At 47.0% G+C, this 19,484-nt stretch overlaps 1 protein-coding gene across 4 annotated transcripts; it reads left to right on the top strand.

Moving 5' to 3' along the window:
- Window positions 1–276: 276 nt before the first annotated feature.
- LOC111974159 (uncharacterized protein KIAA1671) lies at window positions 277–18,597 on the top strand. 4 transcript variants are annotated; one of them, XM_070446985.1, is made up of 10 exons: window positions 277–530; window positions 578–1,886; window positions 2,490–2,684; window positions 14,122–14,234; window positions 15,419–15,584; window positions 15,668–15,839; window positions 16,057–16,193; window positions 16,311–16,453; window positions 16,570–16,659; window positions 16,841–18,597. In XM_070446985.1, the coding sequence occupies exons 2-9, from the start codon at window positions 654–656 to the stop codon at window positions 16,643–16,645; spliced, it is 2,235 nt and encodes a 744-aa protein (XP_070303086.1). In that variant the 5' UTR covers window positions 277–530; window positions 578–653; the 3' UTR covers window positions 16,646–16,659; window positions 16,841–18,597. The 4 variants fall into 4 exon arrangements, with proteins under 4 accessions (XP_070303086.1, XP_023857555.1, XP_070303088.1 ...); XM_024001787.3 differs by having other exon boundaries at window positions 277–1,886; XM_070446987.1 differs by lacking the exons at window positions 277–530; window positions 578–1,886 and adding an exon at window positions 2,125–2,389.
- Window positions 18,598–19,484: the final 887 nt, after the last annotated feature.

Below are 19,484 nucleotides of genomic sequence, written 5' to 3'. Positions count from 1 at the left end.
GAGACAGAAAGAGTTTGAAAAGGAGAGGCAGAGACAGTTAGACTTAGAGAGGAGAAAGAGTTTGAAAGGAGAGGCAGAGACAGTTAGACTTAGAGAGGCAGAAAGAGTTTGAAAGGAGAGGCAGAGACAGTAGACTTAGAGAGACAGAAAGAGTTTGAAAAGGAGAGGCAGAGACAGTTAGACTTAGAAGAGGCAGAAAGAGTTTGAAAAGGAGAGCAGGAGACAGAAAGAGTTTGAAAAGGAGAGCAGAGACAGTTAGACTTAGAGAGCAGAAAGAGTTTGAAAAGGAGAGCAGAGACAGTTAGACTTAGAGAGGCAGAAAGAGTTTGAAAAGGAGAGGCAGAGACAGTTAGACTTAGAGAGACAGAAAGAGTTTGAAAAGGAGAGCAGAGACAGTTAGACTTAGAGAGACAGAAAGGAGTTTGAAAGGAGAGGCAGAGACAGTTAGACTTAGAGAGACAGAAGGAGTTTGAAAAGGAGAGGCAGAGACAGTTAGACTTAGAGAGACAGAAAGAGTTTGAAAAGGAGAGGCAGAGACAGTTAGACTTAGAGAACAGAAAAGAGTTTGTAAGGAGAGGCAGAGACAGTTAGACTTAGAGAGACAGAAGAAGTTGGACAAGGAGAGGACTGAAGAGTTGGAGAGAATAAAGGAGATGGAGAGAAGACAACTGTTTGAGTTTGAAAAACAGAAGCAGAATGAGAGAGGGAGGCAACAGCTTCTGGAGCTTGAAAAGCAGAGACAAAGAGAGAGAATGGAGAGAGAGGAGCAGGAAAAGATGAGACAGCAAGCCATACAACAGGAGGAAGACAGACAGAGAGAGTTGGAAAGGGAAAGAGTGCAAGAGTTGGAGAGAGAGAGGCAACGCGATCTGGAAAGACTAAAACAGAGAGAGTTGGAGAGACAGAAACAGTTGGACTTTGAGAGACAGGAATTGGAAAACCAGAGGGATAGAAAAAGGGAGTTAGAGAGGGAGAGACAGAGGATAGAAGAACTGGAGAGAATAAAGGAGATGGAGAGAAGACAACTGTTTGAGTTTGAAAAACAGAAGCAGAATGAGAGAGAGAGACAACTGCTTCATGAGCTTGGAAAGCAGAGACTAAGGGAAAAGATGGAGAGAGAGGAACAGGAGAAGATGAGACAGGTAGCCATACAAGAGGAGGCAGAGAGACAGAGAATCATGGAGAGGCAGAGGAGAGAGAACCAGGAGAGGGGGGTGCTGGACTCTTTACCTCTCAGACCTAAAATGCTGGATCTAGACTCTKGGTGCTGGTCTCTGGGTGACCTGCACTCCAGAGGCAGTCCCCACTCCCCTAGTGTCCGATGGAAGCAGCCCTCTCCCTGGGCAGATGACCACTACAGACCTGGTATCTTGGACATAGACTCATTCAGGTCCCARACCGAGACACAACCCTTGCCCACTAGAGAGGTGTTCCCTGTTACTGGCATCCAGGGCTCAGACCCAGGTAGTGGGGTGAGATCCCACCCCCACTCTCCAGAAAGGGAAGGTGGCCATAGGATGGCTCCCGAGGGCGCAGTGGGGCGACCCAGTACAGTGTGGGCCCCCTCTCAGCAGGAGCTGTGGGAGCAGAGGCTAAGCATCGACGAGGAATCAGTGGATAGGCCCATGGCTGGACCAGAGCCACCCAGGAAGCCTGCCAATAAACCCAGCCTGGAGCAGCTCCTCCACAGGCTGGAGGACAGGGCCACGGCCCCCATCCTGGTCCCAGAGAGACGCTGGTCTGGTATGCCCAGTGAACCATCCTTCCCCAGGAGAGCGCCCCACAGCCCTGGGTCCCCCATGGAGCAGACCTGGTTCCCCCAGGACTCAGAGCCCCAGGGGCACAGGGTAGAGGCCAGAGGCCAGAGGAGATCTCAGGGCTCCCAGGTAAGAAACAGTATCATAAGGAGATACATAGGATATGTGAATCAGTGGCATCTATAGATTCAATGAATTCAACCAGTACAAGTGCTTTTGTGTAATGTTATGATTATGGGGGGTAGTTTAGTGTTGACACACAGTTGGGCAGTACACTACCAGGATACACTTCCACACTCCTTCCCCAGGTGGCAGCACCGACCGGCTCAGGKGCTGTGCCAAGCCTTATTAAGCCCACAGGTGGAGGAAATTGAAAGATGATTAGGGTGCAAGCTTGCAGAACCAGGAGGATGCAGGGTTATTTTTCTTAGTGGGCTTTGGTTTTGTCCTTTTTTGTTTGTTTATTTTTGTATAAGTATTTCTGTCACCATTTTGAACGAACAATGATCTGCTTAAGCTAGCCGAGGAGGCGTTAAGACTGAGCTGGTTGCTGTCTCCTGGATATAAGTGCATACAACACGGTCCTCATACGCTGATTTCTTTAAATCAGGTTACAGACCGGTTAACCAGGCGTAAGACCCCTAGACTTTCCAGCATATCAATATTAGCAGGCTAGTAAACTGTTCCGTAACAGCAAACATTCCATTTCATTCTACGCTCCCCATGTCTTAGGAGCTGAACCGGATSAGGTCCCGCAGCGTGTCCCGTAGATCAGCCCCGTCTGAGTGTGCTATGGAGGGGAGCCTGTCCAGGATCAGGTCCCGCAGCGTGTCCCGTAGATCAGCCCTGTCTGCGAGTGCTATGGAGGGGAGCCTGTCCAGGATTAGGAGCAGGAGTACACATAGAGAGAGAGGCCGACAGAGCTGGGTGAGTCATGATGCTCTGTTTCCATACACACAGGTGTACACACACACAATCACCTCATTTCGGACTCAAAGTTGGACAAGCTTCAGAAATGAGCTTCTGCTACAGTGAAATTACACTGCTTCATCATGGTAACAATTGGAGCCCCTCAGTTCTATGTGTTATCACTGTTTATACTTTTGAGCTGAATCTCACAGAAACCCCTGGTGATTTGTAAAAGATGTGCTTGTATATGACTTGATTTGCAGATTGGTTTGTGTGAGTTACAGTAGGGTGGAGTAGGAATGCAGTTAGTCACTGGGGGTGATGAGTAATGTGACAGTCATGATCTCGCTCATCTCCACCCCTTTTTACAGCACAAAGCAGAGAAATGAAATCGTGTTTTTAGGCCTGTAATTCAGGATTATGTGCTGCTCATTTTGACAGCCTTCTGTTTGCATAGCTGAAGAAAGGCTCTGCAGTGACATTTCCCATTGTGTGATAGACATTCCTTTTATTCAAGCACCTGTCTTAATACTTTAGTGTTTGTGCTCCTCTTTACCACTGGTACACTACAGACACCCATGCACCATGTAAATAGCCTGTGCTGCAAAGCAGATTCCATTCAGAGACAAGGCTGCCCTCCCCTCCCCCAATGAGCCCTCCCTTCCCCCAATGAGCCCTCCCTTCCCCCAATGAGCCCTCCCTTCCCCCAATGATCCCTCCCTGTGTTACTTCATGATGTTTTCTGTGTGTCTGTCACCTCCTGCTGGTCTGAGTGGTGCTGCAATTACCGCAGGGATTCGAGTTTTTAATTGTTTGTAGACCAACTGGAGACACGAGTGTGAAATACCTGGTCTAGAATGAGTTATTGATGTAACAGCTACCAACCAGAACATTAAGCTAGCCAAGACCAACAACAGACTATACATACACAGACAATACTAAACGAGGTAAATGTCTTACCTGTGAAATGTTTTCCCACACATAGCTATGTGTAGCCTACTTGGACACCGGGTCTCCACAATTTCCCACTCTCCCACGCCGAATAGCCAGAAGCCACAGGGCTCTTCTCGCAGGCTCTATTTCCCTATGTGGGAGCATGGTGAACTGTAGGTCGGAATTATTTACCTGGTTACATGTACATTGAACAACACAGCAGCTTTTCTGCAAAAAAATGTACAATGAAGTTGGGTCTTTTACACTGAGGGTCAATGGGAAAGAATGTTTTTCTCCAATTTATGGGTGTAGTTGAGGGGACCTACTTATTGAGTGAGTGTGGATTTGGAGTATCAACATGTGTCAATGACTGGATGTCGCTTGATGTTGTGGTGATAGTGTTTCTCTGTATCAGTGTGGAAGTTGGGCCTAGTGTGAGTGCGCACTATGGTCACCAGGCTCAGACTACATGAGCTGTCTAAGGCATCTACACTGGCTGTGATGGGAGATGATTCATCAGAGCAGGGAAACCAGGGAGAGGACAGACGAGACGGATACAACTGAAGTCATTAGGCCAACGTCCCTTTGTGGACTCTGTTTACAGGTGACTTAAGGGCCGTCATTTCTTGCTGGACAATTGTTATTAGCAGACTTTGTTTTCTGTAGTAAAATGGTTATCTTCATAGTTGGTGTTGATGAAACTTGAGTCTGTGTGTCTGTGGAGAGAACTGTGATTTCCAGCTATAGGATGGTTCCTGGAGGTAGTCTGTTCTTAAAGCAAACAATGTTCCTCAGAACTGTTCTCCAGAAGTCCACCAGGGGGCACTTGTGGGCAGTTCAGAGTAGCAGTCATCAGCCTCTGCCCCAGTTTGTTCTCAGAGGGTTTCTGTTTGAGAATAAATCTGTGGTACTCGGTTGTTTTATAGACTAGAGTGTCTTACTTACTCACTAATGTTTAATTCAGTGAGATGAAAGTGGGAAAGGACAGAGTTCTGTGACCTGACATGCAGTTTGCATGAGTCAGGGAGACATTTGTTAGGCAAACTCTGACACACTGTCATGATTCCTCCCTTTAGCCATGAGCTCACTGCTGCTGACGGCCACAACCCCGGCTCTTGAAAACCGCTACACCGGTCTCCTCCTTGCTCTTTTGCTCCCTCTCTCTCTTTCAGGCAAGCATTCTCTCCATCTATTTGAAGGTATAGGCTYAACATAAAGTTCCTATCACTTTCAACCCCCACCCCCCCATCCTTCCTATGTTTGCTTTCTACCCCCTCTGCCCTGTGCTGACTATGCCTGTGAGAATTCTCTCTTGCTCGCTGCAAGCAGAAACATGCAGGCGAGATGGAGCACCGCAGAACATATCGCCCTCCCCTCCTGCACTGCAAATCAGGGCCCTCCCTCTCTCCGCTTCTCCCTGCCTCCTCTCTCCCCTCCCTCACTTTGTTYGCTCAATTTCTCCTTGAGCGTGAGTCCTGTAGTGCTGGGGAATGGGAGCAGGAGACTGACGCATTTCTCTATCGGCCTGTACCTGCAGGGGGAGAGGAAAGGAAGGACAGTGCACTGGTCTCTCATGGATTTGACCTTAGCATCACAATCTCCTCTCCTGTTTGTGCTTCTATATCCACGGYGCTGCTCTGCTGTTGGTGTGCTGTGTACTCCGAGGGAATAGGAATCAGTACAGCTCTTCCTCCTGCCTGACACCAGCTGTTCTGTTCAGCACCGTTCTTCCTGTAAAGGTTTCCACCAGGAAGACGACTGCCGTGTGGGGTCTATGGAGAGGTAGATTTTTAAAATTGTGTTCCTCCGATTGCGGACGTGTCTGAGCGGCAGCGACAGCTTCAGCAACCCGCTGTGAGGGGCGTGAGAATCAGAACAGATGAGCTATGTTGTGACATTGCATTGCACTTCTACGTCTGTGGGTTTATTGCTGCTACTTGGTCTGATCATCATTATGTGGCTCAAGAACCTGTTTGCAGATGGTGCAGCAGTATGTCTGCTGTGAACGCATCGTCACACCTGATTCTCTACCAGCTGGGGTTGTCTGTTAAGGGTTCCCCGCTACGGTCTTGCCCTTCTGTATAGCTGTATGGAAATAGGCATTTTGCAGAAAAGCAGAAAGCTTAGAGTTCACCTCGCTGCCGATGATGGACTGAAATGGAGYCATGATGCATCTGACAGGCTGTGCTATCCCTTACAAACAGCCCAGCTACTGCAGCATTGACCTAGCTACGCACCTCAACAGTATCCAGGACACCAGCTCTGGTCCTGGATGACTACCTGGCTCAAGGACTGACCATCGACCACGGTATCACACTGGATTCAGGACCTACAGTACCGGACCACAGCCTGACTGAGCGCTTTGTCCGGACTTCATTCTGTGACGTTGGTCTTTTAGTGATCTGAGATGGAGTACCTGGGGGACAAGCTGTCGGTGGCCCAGTCCCAGGTGTCTGGGTGGATGGGGACCGCACGCCGGTCCCTGCAGGGGGCGCTCAGCTTGGTGTCCAGTGCAGTGGAACGCAGGGGGGCCGAGGACAGCCCCGGGGACTTCAAGAGGGCCAACTCGTTACGTTCTCTGGCCTCTCGCAGCCGGGACTCTTTCCGTAGGTTCTCTCTGCGCAGCCAGCAGCGCCTGTCCCTACGCAGGCGTCCTGGGACCAGCACCCCCAACACCCCCACTGCTGTAAGACACACACAATTTGACACTTGCCCCCCCCCCCATCAATCCTTCTCACCACCAACTGTCCTTTTGTCAGTCACTGCCCATTCCAAGCACCTCAAACTTGTCAAGGCCTTCTCTACTTGTGTGTTTTATGTCTGTCTATTTGTGTTGCAATGTGAATTCTCTCTCTGATCCTGATAGTTCCTGACTGTTCTGCTTTTCTTCGCTGTTCTGTGCTCCCCTCTGTGCCTCATCTGCTTCTGTGTCCTCTCTCTCGCCCTATGCGTCTCATACCATCTTTGACATAACACTGACCTTTGTCTGTGTGTGCACCATAGCTCCCACTGCAACCGCAGTGTCACTGGCTCCTCAGGTCATRGCTTACTGTGGGCTGGAGTTGTGTTTCTCGCCCCCTGTCCCTCCCTCCTAAACTATGGTCTGGTTTAATCAAGTCAAATCAAATCAAAGTTGATTTGTAACGTGCGCCAAATACAACAGGTGTAGACCTTACAGTGAAATGCTTACTTACAGGCTCTAACCAATAGTGCAAAAAGGTATTAGGTGAACAATAGGTAAGTAAAGAAATAAAACAGTAAAAAGACAGGCTATATACAGTAGCGAGGCTATAACAGTAGCGAGGCTACATACAGGCACCGGTTAGTCAGGCTGATTTGAGGTCATTTGTACATGTAGATATGGTTAAAGTGAGTATGCATATATGATGAACAGAGAGTAGCTGTAGCGTAAAAGAGGGGTTGGTGGGTGGCGGGACACAATGCAGATAGCACGGTTAGCCAATGTGCGGGAGCACTGGTTGGTCGGCCCAATTGAGGTAGTATGTACATGAATGTATAGTTAAAGTGACTATGCATATATGATAAACAGAGTAGCAGCAGTGTAAAAAGAGGGGTTGGGGGGGGCACAATGCAAATAGTCCGGGTAGCCATTTGATTACCTGTTCAGGAGTCTTATGGCTTGGGGGTAAAATCCGTCTGTGTATAGAGCAGTCAACAACAGTGCTGGAATCCATGTATGGATATAGACTATATAGCTATGGATCCCATGTAGTTGTGTAATGACACCCATTGTAGGTCAGTTATCTTAGACAATGAAGTCCGGGTGTGAGATGAAGTGTTAATTGTACTGTTAGTCTGGATACAGTTTGATTGCAGTTTTTACGAGATTTGCAGATCTGCTTGTTTGTGTGTCATTGACCAGGAGCATCAGTGTGTTCTGCAGCTGGTCAGGAGAGAGGTGATGAATGGTCATAGAACGGAGCCCAGTGAGATGTGAGGAGAAAGAGCTGAACAGGGGCCAGCCAGATAATGGAGCGCTAGAAAGGGTGAGAGGAGTTTGGGGGGTGGTCTACTCACTGAAAGGACCATGGGGGTGCTGGGATGGATGGTACACAACTGCCCATGCACAACTCCAGTCCTCAAGGAATGCAGTACTGCTGGTTTTTCCCCCTCCACGGTACCTAATGCCCAGAAGGTCCACACACCTGGACTCTCACGTCTGAATACAAAGAAAGAACGTAACCCCCACACAGACTCAGCAGCCCTTTACTGATTCACTCTCTCTGTCTGGCTTGTGTGTATGTGTGGTCTGTTTTTAGCTAGAGCCTGTTGGTTGTCCGTACAGTACCTGAGAACCAGCTGGTGGATCCTCCAGATGCCCTGGTCTCCCTCAGGCTGATCCAGCTGACCTGAACCCACCACCTCTCCCTCTGGACCCAGTCCTCTACCCTGCAGCCTGTATCAGCCAGGCCCACTGGTCTTAAGTTCTTAAGCCGAGTCAGTCTGGTTTTAATGACATTCTGTTCTGCATTCTTAGCAAACACTTGGCCCCTTGTCTGTACATTACACTGATGTAATAATGACAGAACAAAATACCCTGTTCAGTTCAGGTCAGTGTTTTGGTAACTGTCAACTGCGTTTATTTTCAGCAAACTTAACATGTGTAAACATTTGTATGAACGTAACAAGATTCAACAACTGAGACATAAACTGAACACGTTCCACAGACATGTGACTAACAGAAATTKAATAATGTGTCTCTGAACAAAGGGGGGGTCAAAATCAAAAGTAACAGTCAGTATCTGGTGTAACAGTCAGTACCAGCTGCATTAAGTACTGCAGTGCATCTCCTCCTCATGGACTGCACCAGATTTGCCAGTTCTTGCTGTGAGATGTTACCCCACTCTTCCACCAAGGCACCTGCAAGTTCCCAGACATTTCTGGGAGGAATGGCCCTAGCCCTCACCCTCCGATCCAACAGGTACTCAATGGGATTGAGATCCGGGCTCTTCGCTGGCCATGGCAGAACACTGACATTCCTGWCTTGCAGGAAATCACACCAGAACGAGCAGTATGGCTGGTGGCATTGTCATGCTGGAGGGTCATGTCAGGATGAGCCTGCAGGAAGGGTACCACATGAGGGAGGAGGATGTCTTCCCTGTAACGCACAGCATTGAGATTGCCTGCAATGACAATAAGCTCAGTCCTATGATGCTGTGACACACCACCCCAGACCATGACGGACCCTCCACCTCCAAATCAATCCCGCTCCAGGGTACAGGCCTCAGTGTAACGCTCATTCCTTTGACGATAAACACGAATACGACCATCACCCCTGGTGAGACAAAACCGTGACTCGTCAGTGAAGAACACTTTTTGCCAGTCCTGTCTGGTCCAGTGACGGTGCCCATAGGCGACGTTGTTGCCGGTGATGTCTGGTGAGGACCTGCATTACAACAGGCCTACAAGCCCTCAGTCCAGCCTATTGCGAACAGTCTGAGCACTGATGCAGGGATTGTGCATTCCTGGGGTAACTCAGGCAGTTGTTGCCATCCTGTACCTGTCCCGCAGGTGTGATGTTGGGAGGTACTGATCCTGTGAAGGTGTTGTTACACGTGGTCTCCCACTGSGAGGACAGTCCGTCCTGTCTCCCTGTAGCGCTGTCTTAGGCGTCTCACAGTACGGATATTGCAATTTTTTGCCCTGGCCACATCTGCAGTCCTCATGCCTCCTTGCAGCATACCTAAGGCACGTTCACGCAGATGAGCAGGGACCCTGGGCATCTTTCTTTTGGTGTTTTTCAGAGTCAGTAGAAAGGCCTCTTAGTGTCCTAAGTTTTCATAACTGTAACCTCAATTGCCTACCGTCTGTAAGCTGTTAGTGTCTTAGGTGCATGTTCATTAATTGTTTATGGTTCATTGAACAAACATGGGAAACGGTGTTTAAACCCTTTMCAATGAAGATCTGTGACGTTATTTGGATTTTTATGAATTATCTTTGAAAGACATGGTCCTGAAAAGGGGACGTTTCTTATTTTGCTAAGTTTGTGACATGTGGCTAGAGTGCTGCTCTGTTGTTGACGGGATTGGTGCTCATGGGATCTGTAGTCATATTAGGATAGCTGCAAAGTGTCATTGTTGACCAGTCCACTCCATGATCAATGTGTTTACTGTTAAACATTCCTACTGAGGAAGACTACACCTAGAGGGGTTAGAGCAGGAGAGAGGTGTTGGGGCGTACTGGGGGCACTGTGACGTTTGTTCTGCAGTGTTTGTGTTGGGGTCATTGTACCTGCACTAAGTAACTGGCCTGTTATGTGTTGTCTGCTTCCAGGCAGCAGGACCATGTGTTAAATGTCTTAGAGCTGCACAGCACGTCCTCATTCGTAGAGCTGTGTGACTGACTGACTGTTATTCAGGGGGGATATGAATGATTGTTTTGCAGTAAGGAAGTGGATTAATCCAACTTAAAGTGACTATGTCTTCACAGTAAYGTAATAGGCCCAGCATGTGTTTCATCTCAACCCAAAGTAGGCATATTGTATTCAAATAAGAAGGGGATTTACGGTGAACATTTTCATAAATGTGATGTCATAATACAGGCTGTGTTTCAGAGCCGTGATGTCTGGCAGGTCTAACTTTCCAAGGCCTTGGCTCCTCTACTTCCTCAAACATGTTAGATTATCAATCACCCTTTCTCTCCTCCCTCCTTCTATTCATCCGCTCATTGTTCTGTCATTTCCATTGACACACCCTTCCTGTCCACAGAGGGGGTATCTWAGCAGAGGAGGCTGGCCAAGGCTAATGTTATTAAGGAAACATCTACTTCACTACGGCTCTGATTCACAATAAGGTGCCATGCATGCCTGCTCTTTCCTAGTGTCCAGAGTGCATTGTTGATAGCAGAGCCTACACCCTCACATGGTCAATACTAAAGGGCTTTAAGCAGCACTACAAGTCAGCCTATGTTATTTCTTAACCCTCTCTGTCTTGCTGCTATTGTTTGGTTGGCAGGTAACCGGGTAGCCTCAGGAGCGGCAAACACTAAGTGAGGGTGTGTTTGGGTGTGCTAAAGATCAACCACGTACACGGTGGATATGGTACAAGTTCCAAGGAATTTAGATTACAGGAGATTTGCTTATTGAATCCTACATGCTTAGTCCTGTGAATTAGTTGTACTAAATCTTAGGCTGAAATTCATGATATAGAGGGATTAAGTGGGTGTGAGGTCTTTCTCTGACTGTCTTTTGAACTATCAGGAACCATTCCTGCCAGAAATGAGAGGGTTTTAGAAGGCAACACTTAAGCGTTCATCTCTTACTGCACCTTGTTGGTCTCTTCACTGTGTTGCTATTGTTACTCCTATGCTTCTCAGTAAACCCCTCACTGTCTCTTCACTGTGTTGCTATTGTTACTCCTATGCTCTCAGTAAACCCCCACTGTCTCTTCACCTGTGTTGCTATTGTTACTCCTATGCTTTCAGTAAACCCTCACTGTCTCTTCACTGGTGTCATTGTTACTCCTATGCTTATCAGTAAACCCCTCACTGTCTCTCTTACTGTGTTGCTATTGTTACCCTATGCTCTCAGTAAACCCCTCACTGTCTCTTTCACTGTGTTGCTATTGTTACTCCTATGCTTTCAGTAAACCCCTCACTGTCTCTTCACTGTGTCTGTATGTTACTCCTATGCTTCTCAGTAAACCCTCACTGTCTCTTCACGTGTTGCTATTGTTACTCCTATGCTCTCAGTAAACCCCTCACTGTCTTTCACTGTGTTGCTGTTGTTACCTCCTATGCTTTCAGTAAACCCTCACTGTCTCTTACCTGTGTTGCTATTGTTACCTCTATGCTTCTCAGTAAACCCCTCACTTGTCTCTTCACTTGTTGCTATTGTTACTCCTATGCTTCTCAGTAAACCCCTCACTGTCTCTTCACTGTGTTGCTATTGTTACTCCTATGCTTCTCAGTAAACCCCTCACGTCGGGAAACGTAGCTGTACCATAACACTGACCCAACCTAATCTGTTTGAAAGGCCTATGCATGTTGATCGATTAGCATTCCTGTTTAATTGACCCTGAGCCCAGCCCACCTGTTAGCCTGAGGCATTAGTCATGTGACCAACAGCATGTTCAAACGGGTGCTTGTTTAACTGCTGAAGCCAGATTTGGCAGAAAGATCCGTGTGGATTTAAAAACAAGCCTAGGTTACTATGCTGTAAATATACTTTTTTTTTATGGCTGTAAAGCCTGGAGAGGAGGAGTTAATGTACTTTTGGTGCAAGTGCTTTTTCAGATGGAGTTTCTTACTGTTCTCCCTGGCCTTTCTTCCTGTCAGGAAAGGCATTGATGATGAATGACATCCTGTACTGTTGTTCTCCCTTTCCCTCCTCCCTCTGGCCCTGCTCTCACTCCTTTACACACACACACACACACACACACACACACACACACACCAAACACCCATTACATTTCCCTCAATCATTCTCTTTAGACATGGTGTTGTGGTGCAGCAGTGCATCTGTATAGCACTGTCAAGGAAGTCAGTAGAGATCATGGAAGTTCAGCAGTATTTCTCTATTTCTATACAGTATGTGTGCGCACTTACACAGGCTTGAATGCATGCACAGGAGCAGTGAGTGTGTGGTTTTAGGACAGTGTGCCCTCTGTAGAAGCCTCATTAAAAGAGCCACGGTTCAGTAGACGACAAACAGTGTCTYACCAGTCTCTGGCCCTGTGAGTTCATCCCATTACCTCTCATTATCCTTCTCACCCACTGCTGGCCTGGCCATAGCCACACAATACAGGGCTATCAGGACCAGCGTTACTCTCCCTTTCTCTCTCAACTGGCCAACTTTGTTACTGTAGGCTGGGCGGGGTTTCGCTCCACAGGCGTGGTGATGGATTGAACCGACAGCCAATAAGATGCTTTGATAGTTTGTTTCAGGCTGGTGGAGATGAATCCAGTTCTGTCGTATTGGAATGTGTTCCCTCTGACCTCCGAGGGGTACTCCAATGGCACATACAGTTCATTCGGAAAGAATCCAGACCCCTTCACTTATTCCACATTTTGTTATGTTACGATCTTGTTCTAAAGTTGAGAATTTTTTTTYTTCTCCCTCATCAATCTACACGCACTACCCCATAATGASAAAGCAAAAACTGTTTGCGTAAGTATTCAGTACTTTGTTGAAGCACCTTTTGGCAGCGACTACAGCCTCTTCTTGTGTATGACGTTACAAGCTTGGTGCACCTGTATTTGGGTAGTTTGTCCCGTTCTTCTCTGCAGATCCTATCAAGCTCTGTCAGGTTGGATGGGGAGTGTCACTGCACAGCTATTTTCAGGTCTCTCCAGAGATGTTCGATCGGGTTCAAGTCCGGGCTCTGGCTGGGCCACTCAAGGACATTGAGACTTGTCTCGGAGCCACTCTTGCGTTGTCYTGGCTGTGTGCTTAGGGTCGTTGTCCTGTTGGAAGGTGAACCTTCACCCCAGTCTGAGGTCCTGAGCACTCTGGAGCAGGTTTTCATCAAGGATCTCTCTGTACTTTGCTCCGTTCATCTTTCCCTCAATTGTGACTAGTCTCTCAGTCCCTGCCGCTGAAAAACATCCCCACAGCGTAATGCTGCCGYCACAATGCTTCACCGTCCCTCCAGAATTGATGCTTGGCATTCAGGCCAAAGAGTTCAATCTTGATTTCATCAGACCAGAGAATCTTGTTTCTCATGGTCTGAGAGTCCTTTAGGTCCCTTTTGGAAAACTCCAAGTGGGCCGTCATGTTCCTTTTACTGAGGAGTTGCTTCTGTCTGGCCACTCTACCACAAAGGCCTGATTGGTGGAGTGCTGCAGAGATGATTGTTCTTCTGGAAGGTTCTCCCAACTCCACAGAGGAACTCTGGTGCTCTTTCAGAGTGACCACCGGGTTCTTGGTCACCTCCCTGACCAAGACCCTTCTCTCCCGATTGCTCAGTTTGGCCGGCCAGCTCTAGAAAGTCTTGGTGGTTCCATATTTCTTCCATTTAAGAATGATGGAGGCCACTGTGTTCTTTTGTACCTTCAATSCTGCAGATTTYTTTTGGTACCCTTCCCCAGATCTGTGCCTTGACACAATCCTGTCTCGGGGCTCTACGGACAATTCCTTTGACCTCATGGCTTGGGTTTTGTTCTGACATGCACTGAACTGTGGGACCTTATATAGACAGGTGTGTGCCTTTCCAAATCATGTCCAATCAATTGAATTTACCACAGGTGGAGTTGTAGAAACATCTCAAGGATGATCAATGGAAACAGGATGCACTTGAGCTCAATGTCGAGTCTCATAGCAAAGGGTCTGAATACTTATGCAAATGGMAATAACTATTTTTGTATAAATTTGCAAACATTTCTGCACTTATTTTCATTATGGGGTATTTTGTGTAGATTAATGAGGGATTTTTTCTTCTCCCCTTTAGAATAAGGCTATAACGTAACAAAAGGGGAAGGGGTCTGAATACTATCTGAATGCACTGCATCCACTCCTTTTTGACTGACTTGTCATTTTCTCCCTGTCCATCTCTCTCTCTCTCAGGAGCAGTTGAAGCAGAATGTGGACGGTGAGGAGGGGAGGGACATGGACACACTGGTCCGTGAGACGGACAGTCAGTACGGGACCTGGGAGACAGGACTGCACACTGACGATAGGTGAATATATATATATATACACACACACACACACACACACACACACACACACACACACACACACAAACAACCCATCACAGGTGTGGCTCCTGTGGGCTGGACCTATGAAACAGGATGTGCTCATGTTTTCGGTTACTAAATATGCAGATCCTCTATGATTACTAATTTCCCATGAGGCTTTACCCTGATATCAAGACATCTCGACATCCCTAGTACTGAATGCCTCCCAGTCACTTCTCCCTCTAAATATGCAATCCTCAACCATGTGATCTCCAATTTAACACCCCCTGGATTGATAAGTAGTATTGCATGGATGCAGCTAAAGGGAGAGATGTGCGCTGTCGTCTCTTCTCCTGGAGCATTGACCTTAAGACAAAGTCACGGAGACGCGTTGGGTCCAGCCTTCTAGATAGGGCAGAGTGGACAATTAGCCGCAGGCAATGGATTCTCTGCTGTCCCACCATTATGGCTAATAATCATCTCAACCTTTTTCCTTACAACATACAACACCCACAAGCATCTCCTCCAAGGCAGAGACAGTTACTGATATTGAAATAAATCAACATACTATGGTATCTATAKGTACTTCCTGTACAGATACAGTAGAATCTCAGCACTCCTGACACATTGTGGTCAAGGAGCAGCAGCAGCTCACTGAAACCTGGTTTACGCCAGCACTCAAAATGGCCTCTCAGCAGGCCGGTCTATCACTGACCTCCTGTGGCTAGGAGATGGTATCACAGCAACAAAAATCTGGATAATGTTTAGTAGAAATGACTGGATGCTGTTGTAGAGTTTCAGATAAAGATACGATATAAGGGACTGTCAACAGATAGTGGGTCATTTTAATGTAATTCAAATGAATCACCTCAGGGATGATTTTGAGCTAGTATGATTGTGTACAGTAGGTGACTCACCACTGTTTGYGTCCCTCAATGTGAAATAAAGTGGAGCGTGAGTCTGCCTGTCATCCGTTGTCGTCATGCACATGCATCCTSTATGAAATGTGATGCTCCTACAGTAAACCCAGACAGGAGAATATTACTCGGTCACAGAGCTAGTAGACACAGTACCTGTCACGTTGTTCTCTCATTGCCAATGCATGCATTTAACAGACTGTAGTGTAGTTTTAGGAAGGTAGCCTAAAGTACTCTTCTGTTTGTTCCCGCCTGTCCTTCCTGTAGCCTGACTCCTGCCACGCCCCCCTCAGACAGCCACCCCAGTCAATCCCCTCGGAAACCCACTCCACTTTACACGCCAGGGGAACATGTCCACACCCCGCCCAGTGACCTCGACACTCCAGACGGCTTCTCTGCCCAGCCCGAGATACAACCACTCCCCTTCCCTGAGGTAAGACTGACTTCACCTTTTTAAAAAGACGTAGAAGTCAGAGTTTCTTTGTTTCCAAAGATTTGCTTTGTGTTTCTCTCCAGGCCTCCACCAGCCTACTGGACTCCAGTGCTCTGCGCTCCAGGGTGCAGTTGAGTAAGATGCGGGGGCCACGTTCACGCCCCTCCAGGGTCTCTCGTCAAACTGCTGCTCTGTCTGTACACCCAGAGGGACAGGCCACGCCTACTGAGGACTGGCGCTCTCGAGACTCCACAGGTCAGCCTTGGACTCTGCTCTCATGTAGACCCCCTCGGCCAGATCTCCAYCCACTACCTTGTTCTGCTGCATACCTTTTACTATGGATTGAGTGGACATGATTTGACCAGATAGACTGGAGATGTGACTTAGATGGTCAAAGATCTGTTAGACTTCTGAATAACCTATTTGTTTTGATTGTGAAATGATGTATTCAGAGGTGTGTTGTCCTCTACAGAGGACAAAGTGGAGTCTTCCAAGAAGGACTCAGACTCTGAGGAGCAAGCGAGAGGAGCAGACCCCCGCTCTGCTGCTGCCTCCTCCCAGCCCCAGAGAGTCGCCCTCTTCCCTGGGATGGACCCGTCTGCTCTCATGGTGAGGCTCCCCAAGAGAAACAGACAGAGTTGACCAGGAGTGTAATGTTGTCACTCTTACTGCTCTGAAAAATGMTTTTGATATGTTTTCCTGCTTGTTTCTCCCTCTGTTTGGCAGGCCCAGCTTAAGAAGAGAAGCGATTCTGACAATCAGACAGAGGGACCCGCCACTTCTCCCTCCCAGTTATCCCGTTCTCCTAAATCACCCTTCCTGCCCCGGGCGTCCCGTGTGCTGCCCCCCTCCGTAGGGAAAGAAAATGGGTAAGATGGTGACCCTGTCTCTTCCCTCTGTTCAGCCTGGATCTAATAACCCAAACCAGGGGTTGTTGATAGTTGGAACAGAAATATTTACCAGTTGTAATGTCTGTCTCTCTTAGTGAAGAGGCCTCACCACAGTGGCTGAGAGAGCTGAAGTCCAAGAAGCGCTTGAGTCAGTATGAAAATGACAGCTAAGTGTGAATGAGCAGGTGAGCTCTCTTCTCACAAATGTTCCTTATTATGAATCATTCTTTATCATAGGGTGCTGTATGCAATAAACCTGACATTTTACCACATTTTCATAATTAGACAATATTCTAGTGTGTGTTTTGCTAATACGTAACCCTAAAATGCTGATGGTTTGTATCTGTTTGCATCGTCCCTCTGTAGGTTGCCTTAACTGAAGAATCTGGTGGAGAATCGGAAAGTAGCCTTAACATTGGACCCTGAGAAGATGGGAATTCTGCTGCTGACGTTGTAATTCGTCATCTGTTTGTTTCTTTTCTCTGTTCTCTTCCTGCCTTGCTCAAATCCATGTGCATGGTGCCTTCTTTCAGACAACCTCGGTCTTATGGATGAAACGAGCAAGGGAAAACATGGGGCTGCTCTGCTCAGCGTGTCCATTTCACTGCTAGCTCCTCCACCTCCTGTGTCAGGGGGGTCTTTGCATAAAGCCACTTTACCCTCTCACGTGACAGGGAAGACTACGGAAGGGGGCGATCCCATTCTCTCCTGTCAGGTTGTATTTCATTAATGGTTAACTTGTGGGACCACATGCCTCTTAACCTGGAAGTGCTTCAATAAGCTGGAGGACAGTATAGCACCTCCACAAGACATATTTTTATTTCGTTTTCTCTTTTAAATATCATTTTCAGGTTAGTCTATGTTAATTGTATCTGTCAGTGGAGGAGTGTTGGAAAATATTTCAGATTTTATTTTTTGTCATGGATCATAGAGAACAAAACACTGCTGAACTAATGGTCAGCCAGCCTGTATTATGTGTTACTAATAAATATGGTATCTGTAATCATGAAATGTTATATTTTGTATTGTTGCTAATTTGGAAGCTGAATGCTGGGTTTGTATGGAGAGCATTTAAAGCATCACTACAGCAGAGGTCCCCAACCCCATTCCTCTGAGCCACTCAGTGACTGATGTCATGAACTAACTGAGAATCTGTTGTGTTGACGTCATGCAGTCCCTTTAAACTTATGGGTGAAGAGGAATGCTTTGTGTTCGCTGTATTTTCAATCATGTCTGAATCTGTTTCTACTGGTGGGAAAGGGGAGGGGAAGGGTTAATCACAATGGACATCTACCTCCATCTCAATTACACGCACGCACGCATGAACGCTAATCAGCCTGTTCTTCCTCCCTTCACCTCCACTTACCTCTTCAGTGAAAGATCAAATGATTGTGTGTGTAATACTGATGGATGAGTGAGTAAGGATTGCAAGGAAAATGTACATGTTACCAATGAGCCATACATTCAATGTGCACTCCCTGGTTTCTGTTTTACCAGCATGTCTGCAACACATCTCCCATTTAGCGACCTCACGTGCATTTTCCCATCATTGTTTGGGAAAGGATATGCATGCACAGTCTCTGGTCCTTTTTATCATGCTTTACTCAGACACTTAACTGAATGGCCACACCAAGTAGCAGTGGTACAATCACAGTCTGGATATCATGGCTTCATCCACAACTGTAATGGTCCCATTGTGCACATGGTCGGTGGAGTATGGCGTACACTACTCCAGTGGGGAATGCAAGTAAAGTATATTGTTTTGAGATGAGGGTGGTAATTTACCCTTTTTTTCTGCACATGACTTGGACTATTTGCACCAGTTGTTTTAGGGCTTGTTTGAGCTGACTTAGGCCATTCCCCTGACCATGTTAGCCGTGCTCCACTGTCCCACTACTTCCACTACAGCATTTTTGTAGACAGACGTTGGAACGCTAATGCAATGCAAGTGAATGTTTTGAGTTGTTGTCCCTTTGGTGTCTGTCCATGGAGTTTGACTTTGTCATTACTTATTTTTTTCTCTTTCTCGTCTGTTTTATTTGAAAGTAAAATGTATATTGCACTGTTGTAAGGCCGTTGTTCAAAAGTGTAAATTCTCAATAAAATGTACTGCGTTAAGCTTCTGATTTTGTAATTATTGGGCAAAATATTACTTTTGCATTATGCTCATTTCAGTTCAGACCCACCCCCTTCAGTCTGCGGTGTTATGAATTTAAAATGGTGTCTTTTGTGTAACAGAGCGGTCGATAGTGTTTGTACTAGGGAAGTACGTATAGGCAAGGTAGTATTTGGTGTAGGGTGGTATTGGAGAGGTAGTGTTTTAGTGTAGGGAGGTTTAAGAGTGGTAGAGTTGTGTAGGGAGGTTTAAGAGAGTTGTGTAGGGAGGTTTAAGAGTTGTGTAGGGAGGTTTAAGAGAGTTGTCTGTAGGGAGCGTTTAAGAGAGTTGTGTTAGGAGCAGGTTTAAGAGAAGCTTGTGCGTAAGGCTGTTAGAAGTGTTGTAGCGAGGAAGAGTGTGTAGGCGAGGTTTAAGAGGAGTTGTGTAAGCCGAGGCAGTTTAAGAGAGTTGTGTAGCGACGTGAGCGAGTAAGAGTTGTGTAGCGAGGTTTAAGTGAGGTAGTTTGTAGCGAGGTTTAAGTGAGTGTAGTTGTAGCGAGGTTAAGTGAGTGGTCTGTGTAGCGGGTTTAAGTGAGGTAGAGTTCGCTGTAGCGGAGGTCTTAAAGGCAGTAGAGTTGGTAGCCAGGTTTTAAGTGAGGTAGAGTTGTGTAGCGAGGTTTAAGTGAGGTAGAGTTGTGTAGCGAGGTTTAAGTGAGGTAGAGTTGTGTAGCGAGGTTTAAGTGAGGTCGAGTTGTGTAGAGAGGTAGAGTGTTTGATGTAGGGAGGTTTAAGAGAGATTGAGGGTCAGGGTTTGGTCAATGAATGTAAATGATGTCAACAGGATATAGTAAAATGAGGTCAATTATGTTTGTTTTTATGAATGGTTTGGTTCCTTATGTGATGTTATTGGTCAGAG

The sequence above is a fragment of the Salvelinus sp. IW2-2015 genome, linkage group LG15, assembly GCF_002910315.2.
Source record: "Salvelinus sp. IW2-2015 linkage group LG15, ASM291031v2, whole genome shotgun sequence".
Taxonomy (NCBI): Eukaryota; Metazoa; Chordata; class Actinopteri; order Salmoniformes; family Salmonidae; genus Salvelinus; species Salvelinus sp. IW2-2015.
Note: the sequence above shows the minus strand (reverse complement) of the source record. Positions and strands in the feature narration are given on the sequence as shown.